General features: G+C 36.0%; 1 protein-coding gene across 1 annotated transcript in view; it reads left to right on the forward strand.

The window, feature by feature from the left end:
* EYS (eyes shut homolog) overlaps positions 1–27,676 on the forward strand; it is a 1,264,258-nt gene that overhangs the window by 489,081 nt on the left and 747,501 nt on the right. The window contains 1 exon segment of the mRNA XM_036318417.1: positions 1,835–1,901. Coding sequence (XP_036174310.1) covers positions 1,835–1,901 — 67 coding nt within the window.

Raw genomic sequence — 27,676 nt, forward strand, 5'->3', positions numbered from 1 at the left:
ATTCAAATTTCACTTAAATAAGAGTCATCTGTCTTCAAAAATTTCACTGATGGTTCAGGCTCAGTTTCTAGGTAATTTTCACAGTGACTGTGAGGAGCCATCGGAATTGGTGTCAATTTAACATAGTCCACAGACAGTTTATTTACAAAAGAAAACTCATATGCTAACGGGAAAGATTTGCAGGTAAAATCATCAGATTCTTGTGGGGGTCAAGGATTAATCTGTGATATATTTATTTAAACCATAATAAAATAATCGTTTTCTTTATTGACAAAATTATATCAAAACTATTGTTTTGATCGATATTTTGCATTAATTTTTTTTAAATTTAAATTCTTTATTGTTTAAAGTATTACTTAAGTCTCCTTTTCCCCCCATTGACCACTTCCCAGTCATCCCCCCACTCCAGCACATGCCCTCCCCCACCCCCCTGTCTGAGTCCATTGGTTATGCTCATATGCATGCATACAAGTCCTTCGGTTGATCTTTTACCCCCTCACCCCTGCCTGCCCTCATAGGTTGCTCAGTCTGTTCGATGCTTCAATGACTCTCGTTCTATTTTTGTTCATCGGTTTATAATGTTCATTATATTCCACAAATGGGTGAGGTCATATGATATTTACCTTTCTCTGACTGGCTTATTTCACTTACATAATGCTCTCCAGGTCCATCCATGCTGTTACAAATGGTAAAAGGTCCTTATTTTTTATAAAGGCATAGTATTCCATTGTGTAAATGTACCACAGTTTTCTAATCCACTCATCTGCAGATGGGTACTTAGGTTGTTTTCAAATCTTCACTATTGTAAATTATGTTGCTATGAATATAGGGGTGCATATATCTTTATGATTGGTGTTTCTGTTTTCTTGGGATATATTCCTAGAAGTGGGATTACTGGGTCAAATGACAGTTCCATTTTTAATCTTTTGAGGAAATACCATATTGTTTTCCATAGAGCCTGCACAAGTCTGCATTGCTACTAGCAGTACAAGAGGGTTCCTTTTTCTCCACATCCTCTCCAGCACTTGTTGTTTGTTGATTTGTTGATGATAGCCATTCTGGCAGGTGTGAGATGGTACCTCATTGTTGTTTTGATTTGCATCTCTCAGATGATTAGTGACTTTGAGCATGTTTTCATATGTCTCTTGGCTATCTGTATGTTCTCTTTCAAAAAGTGTCTATTTAGGTCCATTGCCCATTTTTTATGGCATTGTTTATCTTCATTTTGTTATGTTGTATGAGTTCCCTTTAAATTTTGGAGATTAAACCCTTATGGGAGATAACATTGGCGAATATGTTCTCCCATGCAAGTGGGCGTTCTTGTTTTTTGATGATTTCTTTTGCTAAGCAGAAGCTTTTTATTTTGATGTAGTCCCATTTGTTTATTTTCTCCTTAGTTTCCATTGCACTAGGAGCTGTATCGGTAAAGATAGTGCTATGACATATGTCTGATATTTTGCTGCCTAGGTCCTCATCTAGGATTTTTATGGTTTCCCACCTTATGTTTAAGTCCTTTATCCACATTGAGTTTATTTTTGTGTATGGTGTAAGTTGGTGGTCTGGTTTCATTTTTTTTGCATGTACTTGTCCAATTTTCCCATCACTATTTATTGAAAAGACTGTCTTGACTCTATTGTATGCCCTTTCTTCCTTTGTCAAATATTAATTGAACATAATGGCTTGGGTCAATCTCTGGGTTCTCTGTTCTGTTCCATGGTCTACATGTTTGTTCTTGTGCCAGCACCAGGCAGTTTTGAGAACAGTTGCTTTATAGTATAGCTTGATATCTGGTATTGTGATCATTCTAACTTTGTTCTTCTTAAGATTGCTGTAGGTATTCAGGATCTGTTTTTATTCCAGTGAATTTTAGGAGAGTTTGTTCTACGTCTTTGAAGTATGCCGTTGGTATTTTAATGGGGGTTGCATTGAATCTATAGATTGCTTTGGGTAGTATAGACATTTTAATGATGTTGATTCTTCCAATCCATGAACACGGTATATTTTTCCATTTGTTTATCTCTTTCTCTGTCTCTTTTTCAGTGTCCTTTAATTTTCTGAGTACAGGTCCTTTTCCTCCTTGGTTAAGTTTATTCCTAGTTGTCTTAATTATTTTTGTTGTTGTTGCAATGCTAAATGGGATTGTTTTTACATTCTCTTTCTGTGAGTTCATTATTGGTGTATAAAAAAGCCATAGATTTCTGGATATTAATTTTGTATCCTGCTACATTGCCAAATTCATTTATTAGTTCTAGTAGTTTTTTGATGGAGTCTTTAGGGTTTCCTATGTACAATATCATGTCATCTGCAAAGAATGACTTTTTGACTTCTTCTTTTCCAATTTGAATGCCTTTTATTTTTTCTTCTTGTCTGATCACTATGGCTAGCACTTCCAGTACTATGTTGAACAGGAGTGGTGAAAGTCAGCATCCCTGTCTTGTTCCTGTTCTTAGGGGAAATTTAGTTTTTGCCCATTTAGTATGATGTTGGCTGTAGTTTTTCATATAAGGCTTTTATTATGTTGAGGTATGATCCCTCTATTCCCACTTTGCTGAGAGTTTTTATCAGAAAAGGGTATTGGATTTTGTCAAATACCTTTTCTGCATCAATTGATATGATTATGTTACTTCTGTCTCTCAATTTTTTATGTGATTTATCACATTTATTGATTTCAGGATATTGTACTAGCCTTGCATCCCTGTAATAATCCCACTTGGTAGTGGTGTATGATCTTTCTAATGTACTGCTGGATCCGGTTTGCTAGAATTTTGTTGAGGATTTTAGCATCTATGTTCAGGGATATTGGCCTGTAATTCTCTTTCTTTGTGGTGTCTTTATCTGGTTTTGGTATTAGGGTAATGCTGGATTCATAGAAAGAACTTGAAAGTATGCCTTCCTCTTGAATTTTTTGGAATAGTCTGAGAAGAATAGGTTTTAGTTCTTCTTTGAATGTTTGGTAAAACTCTCCTGTGAAGACTTCTGGCCTTGGGCTTTTGTTTGCTGGAAGCTTTTTGATGACTGCTTCAATTTCCTCCATATGTATCAGCCTGCTCAGGTTTTTTGATTCTGCTTGATTGAGTTTTGAAAGGTCATTTTTTTAGGAATTTGTCCATTTCCTCTAGGTTGTTTAGTATGTTGGAGTAGAGTTGTTCATAGTATTTTCTTTTTTACAATCTTTTGCATTTCTGTGGGGTCTGTTGTTATTTTGCCTCTTTCATTTCTGATTTTATTTATTTGGGTCCTCTCTCTTTACTTCTTGGTGAGCCTGGATAGAGGTTCATCAATCTTGTTTATCCTTTCAAAGAACCAGCTTTTGGTTTCATTGGTCTTTTGCTTGTTTTATGTTTTGTTTTTTTTTTGTTTGTTTATTTGTGTTTTTTTTTTGTTTTTTTTTTCTCTACGTCATTTATTTCTGCTCTGATCTTTATTATTTCCTTCCTTCTGCTCACTCTGGGCTTTTCTTCTTGATATCTTTATAATTCTTTACGTTGTAGAGCTAGATAATTTATTACCAGTTTTTCTTTTTTCTTTTTTTTCTTTTTTTTGAGGTTGGCCTGTAATGCTATGAACTTCCCTCTCAGGACTGCTTTCACTGCGTCCCATAGGTTTTGGGTTGTTGTGTTTTCATTGTCATTCATTTCCAGGATGTGTTTAAGTTCCTCTTTGATTTCTTTGGTAACCCAATCATTGTTTAATAGTATGCTATTCAGCCTCCAAGTATTTGAATTTTTTGATTGTTTTTATTGTAATGTATTTCTAATATTATGCCATTGTGGTCTGAAAAGATGCTTGATATGATTTCAATCTTCTTGATTTTGGAGAGACTTTGCCTGTGACCCAATATGTGGTCTATCTTTGAAAATGTACCATGTGCACTTGAAAAGAATGTATATTCTGTAGCTTTGGGATGAAATGTTCTGAAGATGTCAATTAAGTCCATCTGATCTAGTAAGTCATTTAGGATAGCTGTTTATTTGCTGGTTTTGTTTTGTTTTTTTTTCTGTCTATAGGACTTATCCAGTGATGTCAATGGAGTATTAAAGTCCCATACTATGACTTATTGCTGTTGATCTCTCCCTTGATATCTTCCAGAAGTATTTTATGTATTTGGGTGCTCCTGAATTGGGTGCGTATATGTTTACCAGAGTTATTTCCTCTTGTTGTATTGATCCCTTTAGTATTATGAAGTGGTCTTCCTATCTCTTGTTATGGCCTTCACTTTGGGGTCTATTTTGTCAGATATAAGTATTGCTACCCCAGCTTTTATTTCATTTCCTTTTGCTTGAAAGACATTTTCCATCCCTTCACTTTCAGTCTGTGTGAGTCTTGTTCTGAGGTGGGTCTGTTGTAGACAACAAATGTATGGGTCATGTTTTCTTATCCATTCAACCAGGCAATGTTTTTTGATTGGAACATTTAGTCCATTTACATTTAAAGTTATTATTGATAGGTATTTGTTTGTAGATATTTTTATTTTATTTTATTTTTTTGCCTGTGTTCCTCCCCTATTCCCCCCCCCCTTTTTTTTTTCTTCTTTTTGCAACAGTCCCCTTAGCATTTCTTGCATTGCTGGCTTGGTAGTGATAAATTCCCTTAGCCTTTCTTGTCTGTGAAGCTCCTGATTTCCCCTTCAATTTTGAATGATAGCTTTGCTGGATAGAGTATTCTTGGATTCAGTCCCTTGCTGTGCATTACTTTGTATACTTCCTTCTATTCCTTTCTGGCCTGATGTGTTTCTGTTTGATAATCTAATGGGAGCTCCCTTGTAGGTAATTTTCTGTCTCTCTCTTGCAGCCTTTCAGATTCTCTTTGTTGTTAACGATTGCCATTGTAATTACGATGTGTCTTGGTGTTGGTTTTTGGGGTTCATCTTCTTTGGGACTCTGTGCTTGAGTGACTTCTCCAAATCGGGGAAGTTTTCTGACATTATTTCTTCAAATAGGTTCTCTAACCCTTGCTCCTCTTCTTGTCATTCTGGCACTTCTGTTGTATGTTTCACGTTGTTTGAAAGCTCCCTCAGGCTCTCCTCCTGTCTTTTGAGTTTTTTTCTCTAATTGCAGTTCAGATTGGGTGTGTTTTGCTTCCCTGTCTTCTAATTTGCTAATTCGGTCCTCCACTTCTCCTAGTCTACTGTTGAAAGCTTCCATATTATGTTTCATTGTAGCTATATCACTCTATATTCCTTCCTGATTCTTACATAGGTTGTTGATTTTCTCATCCATCCATTTTATGAACTGTATGGCACTTATTCTGACATATTGTATGCCTCTGTTTCATTTAGTTCCTTTTCTGGCAAGTCCTTTTCTTTCCTTTGGGGGTTGTTCTTCTGTCTTCCCATTTTTGCTTTCACCAAGGGATCTAGGTGTTGAGTCATGCGGGGCCTGTGGCTGCAGTGGTGTACTTGGTGGCAGGTTGCGTGGTCGCGGGCGGTGGCTGCTCCTTGGTATGTCGTGGGCAGTGGCTGCTCCTCAGGTGGTTATGGGTGGCAGTGCTCACTGGGTATCTGCTCCTTGGGTGGTGGCACGCGGCGGCTGCTCCTCACATTGTCACAGGGCTACTGCTCTCCTGTGGTTGTGGCTGATGGCTGTTCCTCCAGAGGTTGTGGGCAGTGGCTGCTTGTGCAGCTGCTGGAGTGGTCGTGGTGCCAGGGGCTGCTGCATAAGGCTCTGCTATTTGCAAGTGCAGTCTCTGAGTCCTAGGCTGCAGTGTAAGGCTCAACTGTTTGTGCCCTAGGTTGTGGAACCCAGGGCTGCATAAAGTTAGGGTGTTCACACACATGTGTGGTTGCAGGGCCTGGGGCTAAGGCATCTGGCTAGGGGTAGGGAAGTGCCCTCCAGAACTCACAGGAACACTCAGCTGGGGAGGCGGGAATCCTGGTGTCTGTGGGCCGGCAGCTGAGGCAGCAGGTCCCTGTCTGGAGTGGGTGTAGGATCCTGGGTGGTGTCTGAGAGCAACCTGGGTGAGGTGAGGCCATATTATGTTTCGAAATGGCACCTCTGCAGCAGAGACAGCACTCCAGGAGAAATTCCAGCAGTAGCAGAGGCTGCCCGGCTATGCGAGCCCAGTCTGCCAGCCCATGAAGGTCCTGTGAGATCTAGCTGTCCCTCACTCACACACACACACCACACATCCACACACTCTCCTTTCAGTCCCTCACTCACTCACACTCTCACCCTGCAGCTGCCATCTTGGAATCTCTTCTGCATTAAAATTTAATAAAAAAGAAAACCTTACTCTTAAAATTGTGTATTTACCTAAAGTTAAAAAGCTGAAATGAGAATCAAGTATTTAGTATTTGGGATTAAAGAATTGCAATTCATGAAGAAACCAAAATAATATCCCTATCACAGGGTGAAAACAAGGGGAATGACTGTTTATTTTGTTTTGAAAAAAGGAACTGATTAATTACAATATTCAAGTAAGTCCATAACTATAATTTTTTAAATTACAGTTTACATTCAATATTATTTTGTACTAGTTTCAGGTTTACAGCATAGTGGTTAGAAAATCATAAACTTTGCAAAATGTTGCTCCTGATATTTTAGTACTCATCTGGCACCATACATTGTTATCACAATATTCTTAACTATATTTCCTATGCTGTATTTTACAATCCTGTGATAATTTTGTAACTATCAACTTGTATTCTTAATCCCTTCGCATCTTGGACTCAGTTCCCCCTTAACTCTCCCTTCTGGCCATCTGTGTCAATGCGTTTGTTTCTCTTTTGTTTATTTTGTCTTTAGATTCTGCAAATAAGTAAAATCATATGGTGTTTGTCTTTTTCTCACTGACTTATTTTACTGAGCATAACACCCTTTGGATCTATCAATACTGTTGCAAATGGTAAGATTCTATTCTTTTTATGGCTAAGTAATATTCCATTGTATATAAGCACTACCACTTTTTTTATTCACTAACCCTGTGGTTGGCAAACTAATTAGTCAACAGAGCCAAATATTAACAGAACAACGATTGAAATTTCTTTTGAGAGCCAAATTTTTTAAACTTAAACTATATAGGTAGGTACATTGTTATTAACTTAATTAAGGTACTCCTAAGGCTTAGGAAGAGCCACACTCAAGGGGCCAAAGAGCCGCATGTGGCTTGCGAGCCGCAGTTTGCCAACCATGGCACTAACCTATTGGTGAGCACTTGGGTTGCTTCCACATCATGGCTACTGTAAATAACTCTGCAATGAACATAGGGATGCATATATTCATTTGAATTAATGTTGTTGTTTTTTTCAGATAAATATCCAGAAATGGAATTGTGGGGTCCTAAGCCAGTTCCATTTTTTTAAACAAATATTCTCCATTAATCTTTTATAAAATATGTTTTTATTGATTTTGAAGGGAGAGAAAGGGGGAGGGAGAGAGAATCATTGATGAGAGAGAAAAATATCTATTGGCTGTCTCTTGTACATGACCTACTGGGGATTGGACCTGTACCCCAGGCATGTACCCTGGCTGGGAATCAAACCAGCATGGGATGATGCTCAACCAACTGATCCATATCAGCCAGGGTAATGGTCTCATTTTCAATTTTTTGAGATACCTAAAAATTTGACTGCACCACTCTGTATTTCCACAATAGTGCACGGGGTTCCCTTTTCTCCACATATTTGCTAACACTTGTTTCTGGACTTATAGATGATAGCTATTCTGACAGGTGTGAGGTGATATCATCTTGTGGTTATAATTTGCATTTCTCTGATGATCAGTGACATTGAACATCTTTTCATATGTCTATTGGTCATTTATATATCCTCTTTGGAGAAGTGTCTTACGTCCTTTTTCTATTTAAAAATAGATTGTATTTTTGGTGCTGAATAGATTAATTTTTTATAAATTTTGGGTATTAACCGCTCATCAGATGTATCATATGTTCTCCTGTTGAATAGGTTGTCTTTTTGTTTTGTTGGTTGTTTCCTTGACTATACAAAACCTTTTAAGTTTGATGTAATCCAATTTGTTTATTTTTTCTTTTGTTCCCCTTACCCAAGTAGATATATCAGACAAAATATTGCTAAGAGAACTATCAGAAATTTTACTGCCTATGTTTTTTGAAGAGTTTAATGGTTTTAAGTCTTACATTTAATATTTAATTCATTTTGAGCTTATTTTTGTTTATGGTATAAGAAGGTGGTCTAATTTTTTGTTTGTTTATTTGTTTGGGGGGGGGGCCTTCCATATATTTGTCTAATTTCCCCAGAACCATTCATTAAATAGACTGTCTTTATCCCATTGTATGCTCTTTCCTTTTTTATCAAGTATCAATTGACCATACAGATGTGGGTTTATTTCTGGGATCTCTATTCTGCTCTGTTGTTCTATATGTCTGTTTTTAGGCTAGTACCATGATGTTTTGATTGCTATGGTCCTGTAATATGGTTTGATATCAGGTCGCATGGTACTTCTTCCAACTTTGTTCTTCTTTCTTAAGAATGCTGAGAATAGTTGGGGTCTTTCGTGGCCCATATACATTTTTTTGGGAGTATTTGTTCTAGTTCTGAAAAATGTGCCATAGATATTGAGATAGGAATTACATTGAATCTATAGATTACTTTGGGTAGTATGGACATTTTAATGATGTAACCATCATGTAGATCATTACTGGAGATGTAGAAGAACATTTCAAACACCTAATCTTATTTTCAGTAATTTATATGTTAGGCATTAAAAATGTTTGTATGAGTTAATTAATATTGCCCAATGAAGAAATATCATCCTAGCTGGTGTTGCTCAGTGGTTGAGCATTGACCTATGAACCAGGAGGTCATGGTTTGATTCCTGGTCAGGGCACATCTCTGGGTTATGGGCTCAATCCCTAGTGTGGAGCATGCAGGAGGCAGCTGATTAATGATTCTCTCTCATTATTGATGTTTCTATTTCTTTCTCCCTCTCCCTTCCTCTTTGAAATCAGTAAAAATATATTTTAAAAAAAGAAATATCAAATGAACAATATGAATCTTTACAATAAAGAAAAAAATCATGATTGATAATTGAGGAGAGTTTTCAAAGTCTTAGCCATTCACAGACTATATTTGTTAAATAAAATTAATGCAAGTATTATTTTGCTCAGAAGATAAAGTATCTTCTGATTACATTTCTAGTCTTAAACTCAAATGGGTGTTTCTTATTAACTTGTAGAATTTTGGGACTCAGCTAGATTATAGAGATTACATCTTGTCATATAGTTTTCACACAGAGGAAGAAGCAAAGGCCTAAGAAGGTTTGGACTCTGTCAACTGCCTACAGAGTCATGATCAGTGTGAAAGTCAATACTAGAATCCAATTCATTGCACTTTTATTTTGATTTGAGTACTTCCTATTTAAAATACAAAATACAATGGAAATGTGTAAGTGTGGTAAAAATAGAAGAAACATACAGTAAAATATCATGACTGTTCTCTAGATGCAGTTAAGCATCTGTACTTTATATTCTGGTGCAAAGATTAAACACACTAATGACTTTGTTCAGTTTAATAATAGCTGCTTTCAGAAGTCTATCAGTATTATTAACCATGTGTAACAGTTTAATAGCATTTTAATGTGTGCAAGTTTTATTAAACCATAAAAACTATGTTGAAATTACACTAAAACCCAAATTAGAATCACATAGCAGAAGACAGACAGAAGACTATAGAAATAAATAAAAAATTTGAGACAACTTTTTTCCTCTGGCACCTTATAGGTCATAAAGAATATAGAAAACAATTTATAAAGCAGTGCACTGAGACACAAAGATAATTGTTTTTCTTTTTAATATATAAAATCGTGTTCAGGCAAATTTTTCCTTGGTGGTCTCCACCTGTTACTTTGCAGAACACCTTTCCACTCTAGAGTTTCAAACTTCCCTTCACTCTGATTATTTCCTTCCAGTTTCAACTCTCCTTGTTCATTGCCTCCATATTCCTGAAGTATTTCATTCTTGCCCTTCTCATTCACCTAAATTCATTATACTTTCTGTCATGAACCAAGCAATAATTAGCTAACAGTATTAATCATATTATGTTAAAAGACTTGTAAACTTAATGTTTGGTTCCTCACATTGATATCTTTCATTTGTAAAAAATTCAAGAAAGTCAGTAAAATCTAATTAATTTTTAATTATAGCATCTCAGAACTGTCACATATTGTTAAATGAAACATCTGAGATAAATAAGCTGTACAGAATTCCTTTATATCATATTTGAGAAAGGGTGGATTCTATTTCTTTTTACCCTTGGATAGAAAAATCAGGAATGAAGGCTAAGAGATTGTAGGTAACTTAGGTAGGTTACTGCTGCAATAATCATTTGCAGCAATCATAAATCAACTTTGCTGCAAATTAATGGCTTTATAACTTTGAACAACCACAGTTAGGTGACTTTTGTTTGTTTAGATATTATATTCCAAAAATACAGATTGACCATGTATACTTTAAATTAACAACTTCCTTTTTCCTCTAGCCTCTGAAAAATAAACCTTTCACCAAGAATTAAAAATAAAGCAATTGTAAGAATTTATTTATAAGAAAAATAAATTTCATTATTTTGTCTTATAAACTATTGCAAGGATTAGCATAATAAGAAGGTCTCACTTTCCTTACTAGATCTACTATATGAACATCATATTTGCTATTTCAGTACGTTGCTTCAAAAGATGAAGAGACTCAATTTAAAATATGAACCTATTTTCCTTGTCATATGTAAAGTGTTATGTTTAATAATTATATCATTTTAACTTAAATGTATATTTTTATTCATCAAATTAATAAAACTTTTGCTATATTAAAATGTACAATTATATGTCCTTATATATTTTCAATTTAATTTCATAATAATAAGGACTCCTTTTGATGACCCTCTGAGTCATCACAATCTTCATAACTAATCATTAAATATTTTTAATGTTCATGCTTTAAAATCAATCATTGGAATTTTCAGTTTCCTTGCAATGTTTGTTAAATTATACATTTTATAATTACCCTACATATTAGGTGAACCCCTAATTTTTTAACATTTGATTACATATTTTGCAAATACTATTGATAAATTAAGTCACCCTAAAATATAATTTTACTAAGTAAACATTTTATTATTATGTAGAATTTATGATTAAAGTAGAATCATATTAAAATTTGCATATTTCCAGATTTTGCATGACCTTAGAAATTGACTTTAAACATAATGCATTGCATTCTCTTCTCTGTATAGCACTGTTAAAATACAAGCTTTTCTTTGTCATTAAGTAAATAAATGAAAATATATTATCAATGGTAAACATTTGTATTATAGTTATTATAGTTTGTCTTTCAACAAATGACCTGTCAAATATGATCAAGTCATTTAATTTTTAAAAGATAAGACATACACTGGAGTAAAGATAGTCTATTCAATAAATGGCATTGGGAAAATTAGGCAGATAAATGCAAAAAAATGAAACTAGATCACCTTTTTAATCCATACACAAGAATAAACTCAAAATGGATTAAAGATTTAAATGTTAGACTGAAAACATAAAAATCCTAGGGGAAAAAAAAAACATAGGCAGTAAAATCTTGGACATTTCTCATAGTAATAGTTTCTCTGATACATTGCCCCTGGCAAGGGTAACAAAAGAAAAAGAAAAAAAAATGGGGCTACATCACACTAAAAACCTTTTACACAACAAAGGAAACCATTAACAAAATGAAAAGACAACCCACCAAATGGGAGACCATAATTTGCCAATACATCTGATAAAGGATTGATATCCAAAATTTATAAGGAACTTATAAAAACTCAACACTGAAAAAAAAATATATATATATATATATATATATATATATATATATATATATATATATCTCCAATTAAGAAATGGACAAAAACCTGAGGAAACACTTCTCCAAAGGGGACCTATAGATGGCCAATAAACATATGAAAGGATGCTAATTGTCACTAATCATCAGAGAGATGCAAATTAAAACCAAAATGAGATACCACCTCACACCTGCCAGAATGGCTATCATCAATAAATCAAGAGGCAAGTTGGAGAGATTGTTGGTGGGAATGCAGATTGGCATAGCCACTGTGAAAAGCAGTATGGAGTTACCTCAAAAAATTGAAAATGGAACTGCCTTATGACCCAGCAATTCCACTTCTGGGAATACATCCAAAGAAACCATAAACACTAATTTGAAAAAAAATAGATGCACCCCTATGTTCATTGCAGCATTATTGACAATAGCCAAGATTTGGAAGCATCCTACGTGCCCATAAGTAGATAAGTGGATAAAAAAAGCTGTGGTACATTTACACAATGAAATACTACTTGGCTGAAAATAAGAAGGAAATCTGACTGGAGAGTATTATGCTAAGTGAAATAAGGCAGGCAGAGAAAGGCAAGTATCATATGATTTCACTTTATCTGGAGTCTAATGAACAAAACAAACTAGCAAGGTAGAGACAGACTCATAGATACAGAGAACAGAGTGACAGCTGTCAGAGGGAAGGGACTTGAGGGCTGGGTTAGAAAGGTGAGGGTTTTAGGCAAAGAAAAATAAAGACTCTTGGACAAAGACAACAGTGTGGTGATTGCAACAGGGAAGGAGGTGGGAGGAGGTAGAAGATAAAGGGGAAAAATGATGATGGAAGGAGACTTGGCATGGGGTGGTCAAAACACAATACAATGTATAGATGATATTGTAGAATTGTATACCTAAAACATATATAATTTTATTAACCAATGTCATCCCAGTAAATTCAATAAAAAAATAAAGCAGATAAGCTTAGACAATTTTTTTAAGTTTTTAAATATATTTTATTGATTTCAGAGAGTAAGGGACAGGGAGAGGGAGTTAGAAACATCAATGATGAGAGAGAATCATTGATTAGCTGCCTCCTGCATGCCACCCACTGAGGACTGAGACCACAACCTAGGCATATGCCCTGACTAGGAATCAAAATGTGATTTCTATTTCACCAAGTTAAGTTTTTTTTTGTTTGTTTTATTATCTGTTTACATTTTATTCAAAGGATAAATATGAAATTAAGAAGAAAGAACCAAGTTCAATTTTAAATATGTAACTTTTCACTTCAATTGGGGACACAATTAAAGTCAATTTAATTTATTATCACATTTAAATTAAATAAAATAAGACCACTCTCATTTGCTCTGCTAAGTACATGAATAATAAAGTATATTACGTATCTACTCTCATAAAATTGTACTGAAAATTGGTAATTTCTATGCTTTTTAGGTAAATATTCATTAGCTTTAAAATATGGTTAGAATGGGGATAAACATGAATTTCATTGTAAACCTAATTATCATTTAATTTAATTCAGCAAGCTTTTTTTTTTTTTTTGGAAAACCACTCTGTACAAAACAATATCCTTGACTTTGGAATATCAAAGTTTAAAAGTCATAGCTTCATCTATATTCCCTTAATATAGTTCCTGTAAATAATACAGATTGTAGCAGAAGATGGCAGTCATGTGACAAATTTTTATAGGATTATTATGTCATTTCAAAATTAAAATTAGCATTAATAACAAATATGTGATTTTTTGTATATCTTTAAATATTGAAGAATATTCAATAGAAAAGATAAATACAGACATATAACCAAATCACTTTCTGTAGGATGAAGTAGAAATAACAATATGGGTCAAAGTATCTTTCTTATCTGTACATGGCCTTGAAATGTCTATCAAGTTTAAGAAGGCCAAAGAGGAGCACATATAATCAACATATGTAATGTGAGAGTCACTATTTCTTGGAGCCAAAGGGAGAAAGAAAAGAAAAATTAGATAATTGAACTTTAGTAAAGATATTGTGACACGAATACTTCTGCGTTGATAATGGTCCATGACTCCCAGATAGTTAGTGTTGGTCTGCAGCAAGTGAGATGAGATGAATAGTAAAAATGTTTAAACTTTGGTAAGAGTAAAAGTGAAGGGTTGTGTGTTCAATTATCATTCAAAGGCACATACCCAGGTTGCAGGTTCAATTCCAGTCCCTGGTTGGGGCACATGCAGGAGAAAAACCAATCAATATGTCTCTCACATCAATGTTTCTCTCTCTCTCTCTCTCTCTCTCTCTCTCTCTCTCTCTCTCTCTCTCTCTTTCTTAGGACAAAATAATGCAATCCCATATTTTAATGATTTATTCTATAATATGTTTCCAAAATACCATAGTATTGGGGATTGATTATTTGAATTGCCCCATTGCAAGGAATAAAAAGAATTGCAACTTATATAATAAAACAGATCAGGAATGGGAAAGTTATTCTGATGACTGGATGATAACTGTGAGCAGTCATTCACTGGAATATGGACTCCTGAAACTCAAGGCATTGAACTTGAGACCATAAATAAAATGAAAACCTTCAAAGTTAATGTATTTTTTATCAGATTTAGGACAGTGTCTAGTTACATCTGCAACAGCTAATTTATAACCCTCTATTAAAACCACATTTAGGCAAATTTGTCAAAAAACATTTGAACACTATTTTCAGCTCCTAAAGTGGCCCAGTGCTCTCCTTAAGTGCCCACAGATGATTTATGATTCTTCACATCAAGGCATTCCCCAGGTCATACTTACTTCTGGAAATTTTAGGAGACCATATCAAGCATTTTCTTGGAGTTTAATTTATAAATACTCATATAGTTTACCCCAAGAAAGGAGTAAAATAGAGTTAAAATTATAATTAACTGTTTACACTGGTAAATGCAATTTCCAATGTTCAAATGTTATTTTTTTAGTAAACAGGCATTTCTTTGTTGGGCTATTTATATACCATTTACTTTAATAACTAGTACAGGGAGGTGGGTAACACAGAGATAGGTAGCATGGCAAAAGTAGAAAGATCAGTCAGACTAATTTATTAGCTGAGCAACTTCCACACACAGGTTCTGAAGATGTCCATGGAACAAATTTTTAGCTTCAGCATAATTACAGATATGCAATTTCTACATGTTTTAGACATTTAGATCATAATTAATAAAGATCTTTCAGGTGTATGGAAGGGGAGGGAGAAAGAGAAAGAGTGATAAAAAGATTGTAACCGAGATAGAGAGAAAAAAATCCTTTAGTAATATATGTATATACTCACAGAGAAATCTTTTGTAGCTCCTTATTCTAACAGTCTACATTTAATAGCTCACTATACCAAATAAATTCTTGGCTCAAGGGCACACACAGATTGAAAATAGGTTTGACTCCCAAAATATTTGAAAATCCCTGTGCTTAGACATTTTAGGTATGAATTCTATATCTGTCATCTTTTGTTGATATTTTAAAGGCAAGTGATCTCATCTTAGTGCTAAAAATGTAAATCCTAAAAATTAACTCATCAAATTTTGATATTTCTTAACATTTGTTAAGCTCTAACCCTGATAGCACATCTTTGATAGTGTGTTTTTATAGTAGGACCCATGGACACGTACTTCATGTCTAAAGATACTCTACAGTAACAATTGTAATTTTATATAATTTTGTATTTTAATTAGAGGCCCAGTGCACAGATTCGTGCACCGGTGGGGTTCCTTGGCCTGGCCTGTACCCTCTCACAATCCAGGACCCCTCAGGGGATGTTGAAGAGCTGGTTTAGGCCCAATCCTTGCAGGCCAGGCCGAGGTGCCCCACCAGTGCACAAATCCGTGAACTGGGCCTCTAGTATGCATATAAGATATTTGGTTAATCTCTTCCCGCCGTCCCCCCTCCCCTCTGAGATTCATCAATCTGTTCCATGTTTCCATGCCTGTGCATTGAGTGTCTTCCCCCTACTGGTCAGTGTGCATCATTGCTACCAGTTGAACAGTCGCTTAGGCTTTTATATAGAGAGATGTTTATCAATATTTTAAAGAAGCCAAATTATGTCTTAATTATTTGGATTGTGGATATGTAATTAAGTGCTGACAGAATAGCATAACATACATACACATTTCTATTTCTATTTACATTGTAGCCCAGTAGTGTTACTTTCGTTATCAGTGGTTAATGGAAAATAATTTGGATGGGTTATATGCATATTTGGAATTGGAGCCAAGTTAAAATTTCACCGTAATCTGAATACACAAAAGTGTAGGAGAATTGAATCATTGTAAGGCACAGGGGAGTACACACAGGCTGAGTTCCAGGGAGTGTGCATGATGGTGAATAAATATCACAGTCACACTGTAAATAGTGGCAATAATTTGACAGACAATGTCATTGCTCATACAAAATTATTGTTAATTTAAAATGTATTTGTTTCTTGTTCTGTGAGTGCTATATTAAATTTCTGCTCTGGTCATATAGTTCTATTAAAACTATGGGTATAGAGAGTTTTTGACGTTTTATGTTCACTTTTATTTAAACAATATTCTAAAAATAATTCAATGCAACATGGTAGAATATAAGAGTGTTTTCCTTAAAATAGGTCTTAAGATTGACATTCAATTTAGTGTTTGAAGCAATTAACTATAGTTATTAGTTTACATTTATACAGATTTAAAGCAATTAACAAAAATAAGACAAATAATGTTTGCAGTTACTGCTAATGATTAATTCATTGCCAATTCAAAGTTTCAGATTTTCTTAGTTTCCTCTTTGGTTACATTCATGTCCAAATAACTTCTTGATATATAGCTATAATTTTACATAACTCATGAAAATATTGCTTCATACAGTTGATTATTCTGTCATAAAGTTTCTCAAAAATTTATATTTGTTTTTCTCAGTTAGCAAGAAATAGAAAATCTTTATGGCATACAGTGCTTGCTATCCTTTCTGAAGGAATAATGGAGTGTGCACAAACAGTTCATTTTAGGTCCTAATGAATGAAAACCTAATGGGTTATTTTATTATTATTTTAATAACATTTACCATCTTAAAAGCGTTTGAACAGTATGTCTTTTTCTTGCAGAGTAACTTTTGAAGTTTTCTACAGGACTTGTAAAAATTGTATAATTCTTTTTGGTCTAGGATAAAATATACTGTGTGTATATAGGATAGTTGACATACAATATTATATTAGTTTTATCTGTACAACATATTGAATTAACATATTATTTACAGGAAAGAAGAGATAAAGAGCTTAAAGAGAATAAGTAAAACTGATGTTTCTTGCATGTAAAAATGTATATAAAATATTGGTTATAAATTGGCAAAGAAAATATAAGTTAGAAGATGCTTTCAAATGATTTAGAAGTATTATTTTTCCTTCCATTTTTATTCTCCTATTAAGAAAAAGACAAAATTAAATAAATAATAATGAAAAAATGTTTCTGGATAATGTACCCTTTTTTCCCATTGCCTTTCAGAGTGATACCAGCAATTATATCTGTGAAATGATAACCCATTTTTGTTAGTTAAGCCTGACATGGTGGTGAGGAACAGTTGAGTATAAAATGTAATGATGTTCTTGTTTTCTTTATCTACGTGTTGCCTTAATGATAGTGGAGTAGTATGATTTTCCTGTTATTTAAAATCTTCGTTGAAGTGTTTACTGCAATCTGTCTTGGTTGCATTACTACAAAGCATTATTAGAAAATGCTTCTAAATATATTCCTTTCTAGTACACTTGTTTGTCATCAAGAATAATCATAAGAGTTTACTGAAATCATTGAATTGTAAAAAAATAATCATCATTATGAGAAAAGTATTATCTTTTTCTAGTAGTTTATCAGAAGATTGCTAGTTAATAATTAGTTGCACTCATATTTTTCTTCTTCATATCTTATGATCCAACTGTGAATTTATAATTCACATTTAATTGTGATCACCATTTAAATACTATAAAAATTATTATACTTTCATACTCTTGATGTTGAGAGTTAAAGGCCATATTTCACCATTTTTGCCATATTTTTGCAATGCTTTAGATCACTATAAACATAAAACATGTACCTTTACTTTTATTGGTTTTATTTGAAAAACCTTTAAAGAAAAGTGAAAATATTTTCTTTAGTTTCTTCCAGAAGACAAACTTTTTCTTTAAAAAAAAAAATCTAATGAGAAAATCAATATGATTATAAATGATTCATTGGCTGTTTGGGCCAGAATTTTTTACTTGTAGCTTCTTCATTAAAAGAACAAAGTCAATAACAAATTCTTCCACCAAAATAAACACATCCAAGTATAACAAAGATTATTCACATTTCCCTAGTTGTGTTTTGTTGTTGTTGTTGTTTGGCATTTATAGTAGTAGTCTTTGTATATTTGTTTATCAAGTACTTGCTGAGAATTAGCTATGTGCCAAGTAGTGTGGCAGGAATTAAAACTGAATACAGGAAAATATACAAGCACCATTAAAGACCTTACAGTCTTGGGCTCAGAACACAGCAAGTAGTTTAGAGGAAGAGGGCAAAACAGAGAAATAAATGCTATGTGGTAAATGTCACTTGGAGCTAACTAGGAAGTACTGTGAAGACATTCTATATTACAGAATCAGGAAAAACATCCTGGTATGGGTTACAGTTAAACTATGATATCAATAATATGAAGAAAGACATGAGTTTTATTAGAGAAATTGGCGGTAGGTAGTTCAGGGTGAAAGAAATGTGTGACCATTTAGAGAAATTCAAATAGCTTCATAATGAGGGAGCCGGTTACCATATTGCATAGGTGTGTCCCTGTGTTCATGCACTGATGGTTGGGAAAGGCAGAGAAGTGGCTTTTGGATGGAATACAAGTGCAGGTGGTGGTTGAAAGTCAGAGGATCAAGTGTTTTGTGTGCAGCACTAAGAATTTGAGAGATTGTCGAACCGGTTTGGCTCAGTGGATAGAGCGTCGGCCTGCAGACTGAAGGGTCCCAGGTTCGATTCCGGTTAAGGGCATGTACCTTGGTTGCGGGCACATCCCCAGTAGGGGGCGTGCAGGAGGCAGCTGATTGATCTCTCTCATCGATGTTTCTAGCTCTCTATCCCTCTCCCTTCTTCTCTGTAAAAAATTAATAAAATATATTTTTTAAAAAAAAGAATTTGAGAGATTATGCTTAGGAATCTGAGACATTTGAAAAGTTAGTAAGGAAGAGGATGATAGTCATGCTTATTTTTTTAGAAAAAGAATACATTTGTTGCAGTTGTAGAATGTTTAGGGCAGGATTTGAAACGTAATTCAAGACAAATATTATATACAGTGTCTTTAAACTGTACAATAGCATAGATAATGGAGATTAGTGGGTTGATTGAAAATACACTCCTGTGATTGAATTGAAGTGATTGAAATGCTGGATGAGATTGACGACTGCAGTCATCTTTTGAGGTGATTTATAGACATTTGACTTTACATTGTAGATTGAATGCATGTCTTTACCACTGTAAACGCTATATACACCACTGAAATAGCTATATAAAGAAGTTTTACTTTTATTTTAATCCTGATCAAGGATATATGTGTGTGTTTTAAATTGATTTTAAAGAGAGAGGAATAGAGAAAGAGAGATAGAGAGAGAGAGAGAGAGAAAGAGACATCAATGTGAGAGAAAAACATCAATTGGTGGCTTCCTGTACATGCCCTGCCCAGAGATTGAACTCACAAGCTAGGTATGTGCTCTAACCAGGAATTGAACCCACATGCTTTTGGTATACGAGACAACACTGCAACCAACTAAGCCACTCGGCCAGGGCTATATGAAGAATTTTTTAGATGACACAATTCCATAAAGCACAGAGACAGAGACAGGATGTCACAAGAACAAGGATGCTTATTGAGATGAAAGCTTCTTCTTTCTCAGAGAAGAGAAAGTAGTTGACTATAGGAGAAGAAACTAAGAACTAGTCAAACTGCCATTGAAGAACCATTAAGAAGATGGAGACTTAAAAGCACTTGCTACCTGTGAAGGCAGGTTAGAAGATGGAGCTGCAAAGAAAAAGCTCTTCAATGTCACTTAGAAACACCTGGATATAGTCCCTTTTGCAAGCACTCAGCTATTCCTTCCAACTCCGTCTCACACAACATACATACACATGCACACCTAAGCAGAACACTGACAATTTACTCTCTTACTAGATTAACCTGAAATAATTAGGAATCGTGACTAGTTAGCACTACTAAGGCTGAGAGTACCACGCTAGAACTGGGAGATAATGAGTGTCTATACATTGAGTGGTGGGGGCCAAGCCCCTGCTCCTACATTGCTGCCTGATCACAGGCACTCAGGCTCATCATTTCCAGGCTACAGACAGCACCAATCTTCCTTCCATGGGGAAGCAGATTAACTGTTGGAGACACTAATGAAATGCCATGTCCCTCCTGAGTCACCTTCATCTATACCTGACCCTTAAAATTCTGCAGTTGCTCATCAAACTTTCAATCTGAAAGTTAGTGCCTCAGGGTCAGACAGAGAGGGATCACTAGACATCTGGAGAACTCTTCTAACATAAAGGAATCAAACAAAGAAACATAAAGAGGAACTCAGAGGAATTGAGGCAGTGCAGGAAGCCAAAAGAAAGCTTCGAGTAAATAATAAATACCCTTTGAGAGATGAAGCAACACATTCATCCATTTAAAACAACCACATAACAGCATGCCATGAAAACTAAATTCAAAGGACATTAAAAGAGCTTTTGGAAACTAAAAAATAGTAGAAGAAATTGAAAAGGAGAAAGTTTGAATGATAAAATTAATAAAAAATTTGGATGATCCTACATTTGATTCTTAGTACTTTCAGAATGAGATAACAGAGTGAGGGGAGAAAATTAACTACTGAAGTGCATGCATTTGTAGATTGAAAAGGGCTCAACAAGAACCTGGAAAAAATAATTAAAACATAGGATTATTTTAAATTTTGAGAAAATTAGCAATAAAAAGAAAATACACAAAGTGCTCACAAATTTTTCAAGATAAAAGAAAACAAAAATGCCCCTAAAAAGTTTTAAAAATTAGCATACTAAGGATCAATAAAAAATCTATAATAATAAAACCATAATATGCTAATTAGACTGGACATCCTTCTGAAGAACCTTCTGGACAAAGATGGGGCTGCGAGGGAAGCCCAGATCGCAGGTGCCAGAGGGAAACCAGTGCAGGCAGCTGGGGGAAGGAAGGCCTACTCTTGCACAAATTTCGTGCATTGGGCCTCTAGTCTATCCTATCTAATAAAAGAGAAACATGAAAATTGACCATACCCCCAGACGCTTCCCATTGGCTAATCAGCAGGATATGCAAATTAACTGCCAACCAAGATGGCAGCCGGCAGCCAGGCAGCTGAAGTGAACAGGAGGCTTGCTTGCTCCAGAGACAGAGGAAGCAAAGGTTCCCAGCTTGCAGCAGCCCAGCTCTAAGCTCCTGATGCAACAAAGTTGCAATTATAGAAGCTAAACAAGCTCCAGATAGCTGCTTTCAGCCGGCAGTGGGCTCAGAGCTTAGAGCAGCAGTGATGGCAACAGAGTTTTAATTATAGGAGCTAAACAAAGCCCAGATATCTGCTTTCAGCAGCTGAGGCCTCAAGTTGGAGCTGGCCTCAGAGCTAAAGCTGGCTCTCAGCTCCAGTGACAGCCATAGAAAGTAAATAAATCCCAGAATAAAAAAGAAAAAAAGGAGAGGCTGGGAGCTTCAGTCACCCGCCAGCCTGAAAATGGCCCTCAGCCCCTCATCCAGACTGGCCAGGCACCCCAGTGCGGACCCCCACCCTAAAGGGGGTGTGGGCAGCCTAAAAACAGCCATCATCCCATCATCCAGGCTGGCGAGGCACCCAAGCAGGACCCCCACCCTGATCCAGGACATCCTTCAGGGCAAACCAGCCGACCCCCATGCGTACACCAGGCCTCTATCCTATACTACAGGCAGGGTGGGATGGTGTGAGCTGCCATCCAGGCCCCATGTGCAGCCCTGGGAAGCAGGGCATAAGCCCCGCCCCCAGCCGGGACCCCTATGTGCCACCTAAGCCCCCAGCCAGGACCCCTGTGCTGCCTAAGCCCTGCACTGCTAAGCCCTGCCCCCAGCCAGGACCCTATGACTATTGGAGAGCAGGAAAGTGCTGCTGGGCCCTGGGTCACTGTGGTGATCTGGCCATTGGTAAGTAGAAAAGTGCAGCCTGTAGGCAGCCCCCAGCTACGCCTGATCAGGGAGCAGGAAAGCCCGGCCTGCAGGCAGCCCCCAGTTGGGCCTGCTCCCTGATCGCCATGGGGATCCGGGAGCAGGAAAGCCCAGCTTGCAAGCAGCACCCCCATCCTGGCCATAGCTCAAGGGAGAGTACAACATGCAGTGGAGGCCAGGAGCCTGAGAGATCAACACAGAGGGGCTCCTGCTCCAAGCCTCCATGGTGTGGCTGGGGGCAGGCCCCCAGCAGACACACACACACACACATACACACACACACACACACACACACACACACACACACACACAGTACCTGCTCTGAGCCTCCAATGTGGCTGGGGGCAGTCCCCTAGTGGGGACACACACATACACACACACACACACACACACACACACACACACACACGATGCCTGCTCCGAGCCTCTGCTTCCAGACTGTGGCCATCAGTAGGACATCCACTGAGGGTTCCCGGACTGTGAGAGGGGCAGGCTGGGCTGAGGGAACCCCCACCCCCAGTGCACGAATTTCATGCACCGGGCCTCTAGTGTATAATATTGGAGAACAATGACTTTAAAATCTTAGAAGAAATGATTTTCAAATTTTATACCACCCAAGCTAGCAATCATGTCAGATAATGAAATAAAGGACCCAAACTCTGACGGTTTGTGTCAAGAGTTTTTTGAGAAAATATGTGATAGAATGTTTTTTTAATCACCCATTGCCTAGATGGCAAAGAGGACCCCATCACTGGAAAATAGATAACCCTAGCAGTGGTCAAATTATCTAAATTTCATTGGTGGTGTATCGCAATGTTATACTAATGAGGGGGGAATCCACTAACAGATCCAGTGTTGAAAAGCATGAAAGAAATAGTAATGTCAGGGGCAATTGAGTTATAGTATACCACCAAACTTTATTATATAGGTCCCTAAGAAATGGATAACAAAAGGCTGAATGTGATTAAGTAGGAACTGAAAGCCAAGAGTGAAAGTCAGCCAACCTTGGCAGCAAATAAAAAGGGTCTCATCCCTTTGGGGTGTGTGTGTGTGTGTGTGTGTGTGTGTGTGTGTGTGTGTGTGTGTGTATGTTGGCACGGGGGTAGCAGAGAAACCTGGGAATCAGTTCCAAGTTGTATCATTAGAGTTGCCCAGCTTCAGAGGAGGCTGATCTTCCAAGCAAGGCACAGTCTGCTTTGGCATGGTCAGGGTTCTTGGGACAGCGAAGTAAAATAAAAATCATGTTGACAAAAACATTTAAAGTACTGAAGGAGGGATCTCAATGTATAGGTAAGAGATGAACCAGATTTTCTGAGAGTTATGCTTGGAATAAATCATAGAATCAGTAGCAGTAAATAGAAGTCAGCTAAGATGACGTGGTAGGGGCCCCAGTAATGATGACCAATAGGAATAGAGCTAATAACATGTTAGGAAACTGAGCCCACAAAAATATATCAAAGTCCCAAGGTAAAAACTCAGCCTAGCTATGATAAAACATCTGAAGTAGCAAGATATGCTCATTGTAAAAGCCTTGTTACATTCTGCTAGAATATTGAACAGACTATTTTTTTATATAGGGCTGGTAACTAAATCATCATTTAACATTTTAGTGTCTTCTAATAATTGTTTTATAGAATGAGTCTAATGTTTTATTTAAATGTATTTCAATATTTTAATTCTCACCTTGAACTTTTCACTATCCAATGTACTAAGATTTTAGTCACATCAACAACAATTCCATTTCTCTGAAAACATGAAAAACACTCTAACTTCTCTATAGCTTAGATGTCTATGCAGTGGTGTGTAGGTATTTCCTCTTAATATAGATCATCCAGATGTTAAGATGCAAAGAATCATTTAACCCAAGGCTTTTAACTCCAAAATGGAAATATAATACATAGTTGTCACAACAACTAAAGGTGAAAATATAAAGGGGAAAATGAATACTTATTAAGCATAAATCTAGATTCCATCATGTATATAAAACAAGCCTAATAAATTTTATGGTGTCTCATTAAATAGTGGTTCTCCACTGGTTGCATTTTGCCCTGCAGGGGACATTTTGTAATGTCTGGAGACAGTTTTGGTGTTATAATTTATCAAGGTAGTTGCTAATAGCATCTAATGGTAGAGGAAAAGGTTGCTGCTAAGCATCCTACCATTCACAGAACAACCACCAAACAAAGAATTATCTGGACCATAATTTAGAATTTAGATAATGCTTAAGTTGAGAAACTGTGACATAAATACAGATGGGGTACAAAAGTATACACACACACACACACACACACACACACACACACACACTAGAGTCCCAGTGCACGAAATTCATGCATGGGTAGGGTCCCTAGGCCTGGCTGGCAATCAGCAATCAGGATTAATCTGCAGGATCAACCTGTGGGGCAACTGGTGGGACGATCATGGGGCCCCTTCTGGCACCCTCCTTGGCTGGCCTGGTGCCGCCCACTCACCAGCCCACCCCCACCATTGACGCCAGTTACCTTCCTCTGTGGGGCTACTGGTGGGGTGATTGGGGGTCCCTGCTGGCACCTGTTTTGGGTGGGCTGGGGCCTGCGGGCTGGGGGAAGCTCCTGCATTGAGCGTCTGGCCCCTTGTGGTCAGTGTGCATCATAGCAACCTGTCGTTCTGCCATTTGGTCAATTTGCATATTGGGCTTTTATTATATAGGACCCTATAAGACTCTTCATTAGAATTATCTTGAATATTTAGTTTATTTATAAGGCTGTAACTCTCTATGACAAAACTCTAAGCAGCAAGCAGAAATTCTTAAATTTCTCCAAACTAAAGATATTTCATACCTGAAATTGCTATGCATAATGCCTTTCCCGTTAGTTGGTTAAAACCTCTATAGAACCAGTTTATATATTTTAGAATACATGAAAGGCCACAGAAAAAGCCCGAGAGGGTATTGGCATGGAGTTTATACTATGATTATTGCTAGCTGCTTCAAAAAAAAAAAGTCTTCTGTGAGATAACTGCTGGAAGAAAAATGTTTGCTTATTGATAATCAGCTTCTAGCCTAAGTAATGTTCAGAAGAGCTGTGTAACCTATGCAAGAGGAGGGATGATGTGTGATAATCAGGAAACTTGCAAAATGACAAGATGTTTTGTGTGGGGTTTTTTCGGTCTTTTGCAAAAATGCCATAGGTTGCTGAACTATGATTTTTATTGTTAGTTTGAGTAGGAAGAAACTAAGAGAGTACATAATGTGTTGTCTTTATGTTGATAACAATAAAACTTACATTAAAATTGCACTTTAAATTATGTGAATAGTAAGCTCTAGATTTATTCTGAGTTTATAGTCCTAAATTAGACTATTGAGAATTAGTAAGAATGAACCTGATCCATAAAACTAACTGTACCTTAATTTGAAACAAATTAATTTTTACAAGGATACCTGATTAATTACAACTGCTTCCCCACCTCGATCCTCCAATAATGTCTCCTTATGTAGGAATAAAAGTTGCTCTGTATATGCAGACACTATTAAAACATTTACCTTTTATTTGGGGAAATAATTTTTAAATTATCAGGCATTCAGATCATAACATCCTTTCTGCAAAACTTCTGATAAATGTGACTTTGGAAAGATCATTTCTAACCTATGTCATTTAGTTGATGTGGATACTAAATATCCTTAGTAGGCTACTGACCAAAAAAACTCTTAAATTAGCCTAGATCCCCTACCAGGCATTTTATTGCATTGAAAGTGCAGTTTAATGTAACCTGTCTGTAAAATAGCAGGGCATAGCAATGGGAAAGCAGGAGAAAATGCATTGGAAAGGTCAAATATGCAATCTATTTTAATTGGTTGATAATTTATAATTTAGAATACTAGTTGAGGAAAATTATTAAATATTTAGGGCTATAGGGTACAATGTTGTTTTGATTATGTTTAAAAATAAAAAAAGATGAGGAAATTAATTAAATATTAAAAGAAGCTCTTTTATTTTTGATATTTGAATTTATTGACTGAACAGTGGGAGAGAGTAATGGGATCTTTAGGAGGATCTAAAAGGTCTCCCAGTGCTATATTTTTATTGTGCCCATACAATTATTTAATGTTAATGGAGGGTTTCTCATGTTTTTTCATACGTTTTTTTCTGGAAAGCACTGCTCACAAAATTAATTTACATCTAAGACTGAGAATCTAAGAAATGAGACTTTACTTATATGAAATATATATTATTTGAATCTGCAAGTTAGTGTACAAACCATAAAAATATTTTATGAACCACAAGTCACACTTATTATTCATTATATCTGTAAAGAATATGTTTGAATTTTGATAAGAAAGTATACAAAATTTGCTTTCAATAAATTATGTAATTTTTTTATACTGATTCACTCCTAATTTCTTTAGACATAATTGGTTAAGATATTGTTATTCATATAGTACTATGTACTAATATAGTATTTTATTATAGTATTATGTAGTAATACTATATACAATGAAAAATGGAATACTATTGTAGCAGTATATAATAATGTGTTCTTGCATTAGTGTGGTAACTTTTGTATTTGTTGCAATTGCTGAGCCAACATTGAAATATTATTATTAACTAAAGTCCATATTTTACTATGGGTTACTATTCTTATGAATTTGAGGAATGTATAATAACATGTATTCACCATAAAATTATCATAAGAATAGTTTAACTTTTCTAAAAATATTGATTTTCCTTCTCTTTTTTTCTCCTCACACCCTCAACCCCTAACAAGTACTCTTTTCACTATCTCCATAATTTTGCCTTTTCCAGAATATCATATAGATAGAAGAACAGAGTACATAGCCTTTTAAGATTGGCCTCTTTCACTTAGCAGTATACACTTAAGGTTCTCCCATGTCTTTTCATTGCTTACTAGGTCATTTATTTTATCACTTAAAAATATTTCATTGTTTAGATGTATCACAGTTCATTCATTCACTTACTGAAGGGCATCTTGGTTGCCTCTGAAGTTTAGCAATCCTATATAATCAAAGGCTAATGTGCAAACAATAGATGAAACAACAGAACGAGAGGTCACTATGATGCACATTGACCATCAGGGGGTAGACGCTCAATGCAGGAGCTGCACTCCCACAGGGCAAACACCACTCAGACAGAAGCCAAGCTCATGCCTGGCAAGTGCAGAGGCATCTCCCGCCTCCAGAGCAGCACCACGGATGTCTGACTAATGGCTTAGGCCCATAGGGAGCGGGCCTAAGCCATCAGTTGGACATCCCCCATGGGCTCCCAAACTGCAAGAGGGTACAGGCCGGGCTGAGGAACCCTCTCTGAGTGCAAAAATTTTGTGCACCGGGCCTCTAGTTATAAATAAACTGGCTATAAATATTTATTTCCAGGTGTGTTTTATTTTGGTTTGGTTTGTTGTTTTTTGGACATACATTTTCAAATCTTTGGGGTAAATTCCAAGTGTGAACATTTGATTGTATGTAAGAGTATATTTAATTTTCTAAGAAACTGCCAAAATGTCTTCCAAAGTGGCTGTACCATTGTGCATTCCCACCAGCAATGAATGAGTGTTTCTATTTCTTCACAATCTGTCAGTACTTAGTTTTGTCAGTGTTTTGCATTTTTGTTATTATAATAAGTGTGTAGTGATATATTGCTTTATTTTCATTTTCCTAACGATGGATGATGTTGAGCATCTTTTGATATGTT

This window comes from Myotis myotis, unplaced genomic scaffold (genome assembly GCF_014108235.1).
Source record: "Myotis myotis isolate mMyoMyo1 unplaced genomic scaffold, mMyoMyo1.p scaffold_m19_p_7, whole genome shotgun sequence".
NCBI lineage: Eukaryota > Metazoa > Chordata > Mammalia > Chiroptera > Vespertilionidae > Myotis > Myotis myotis.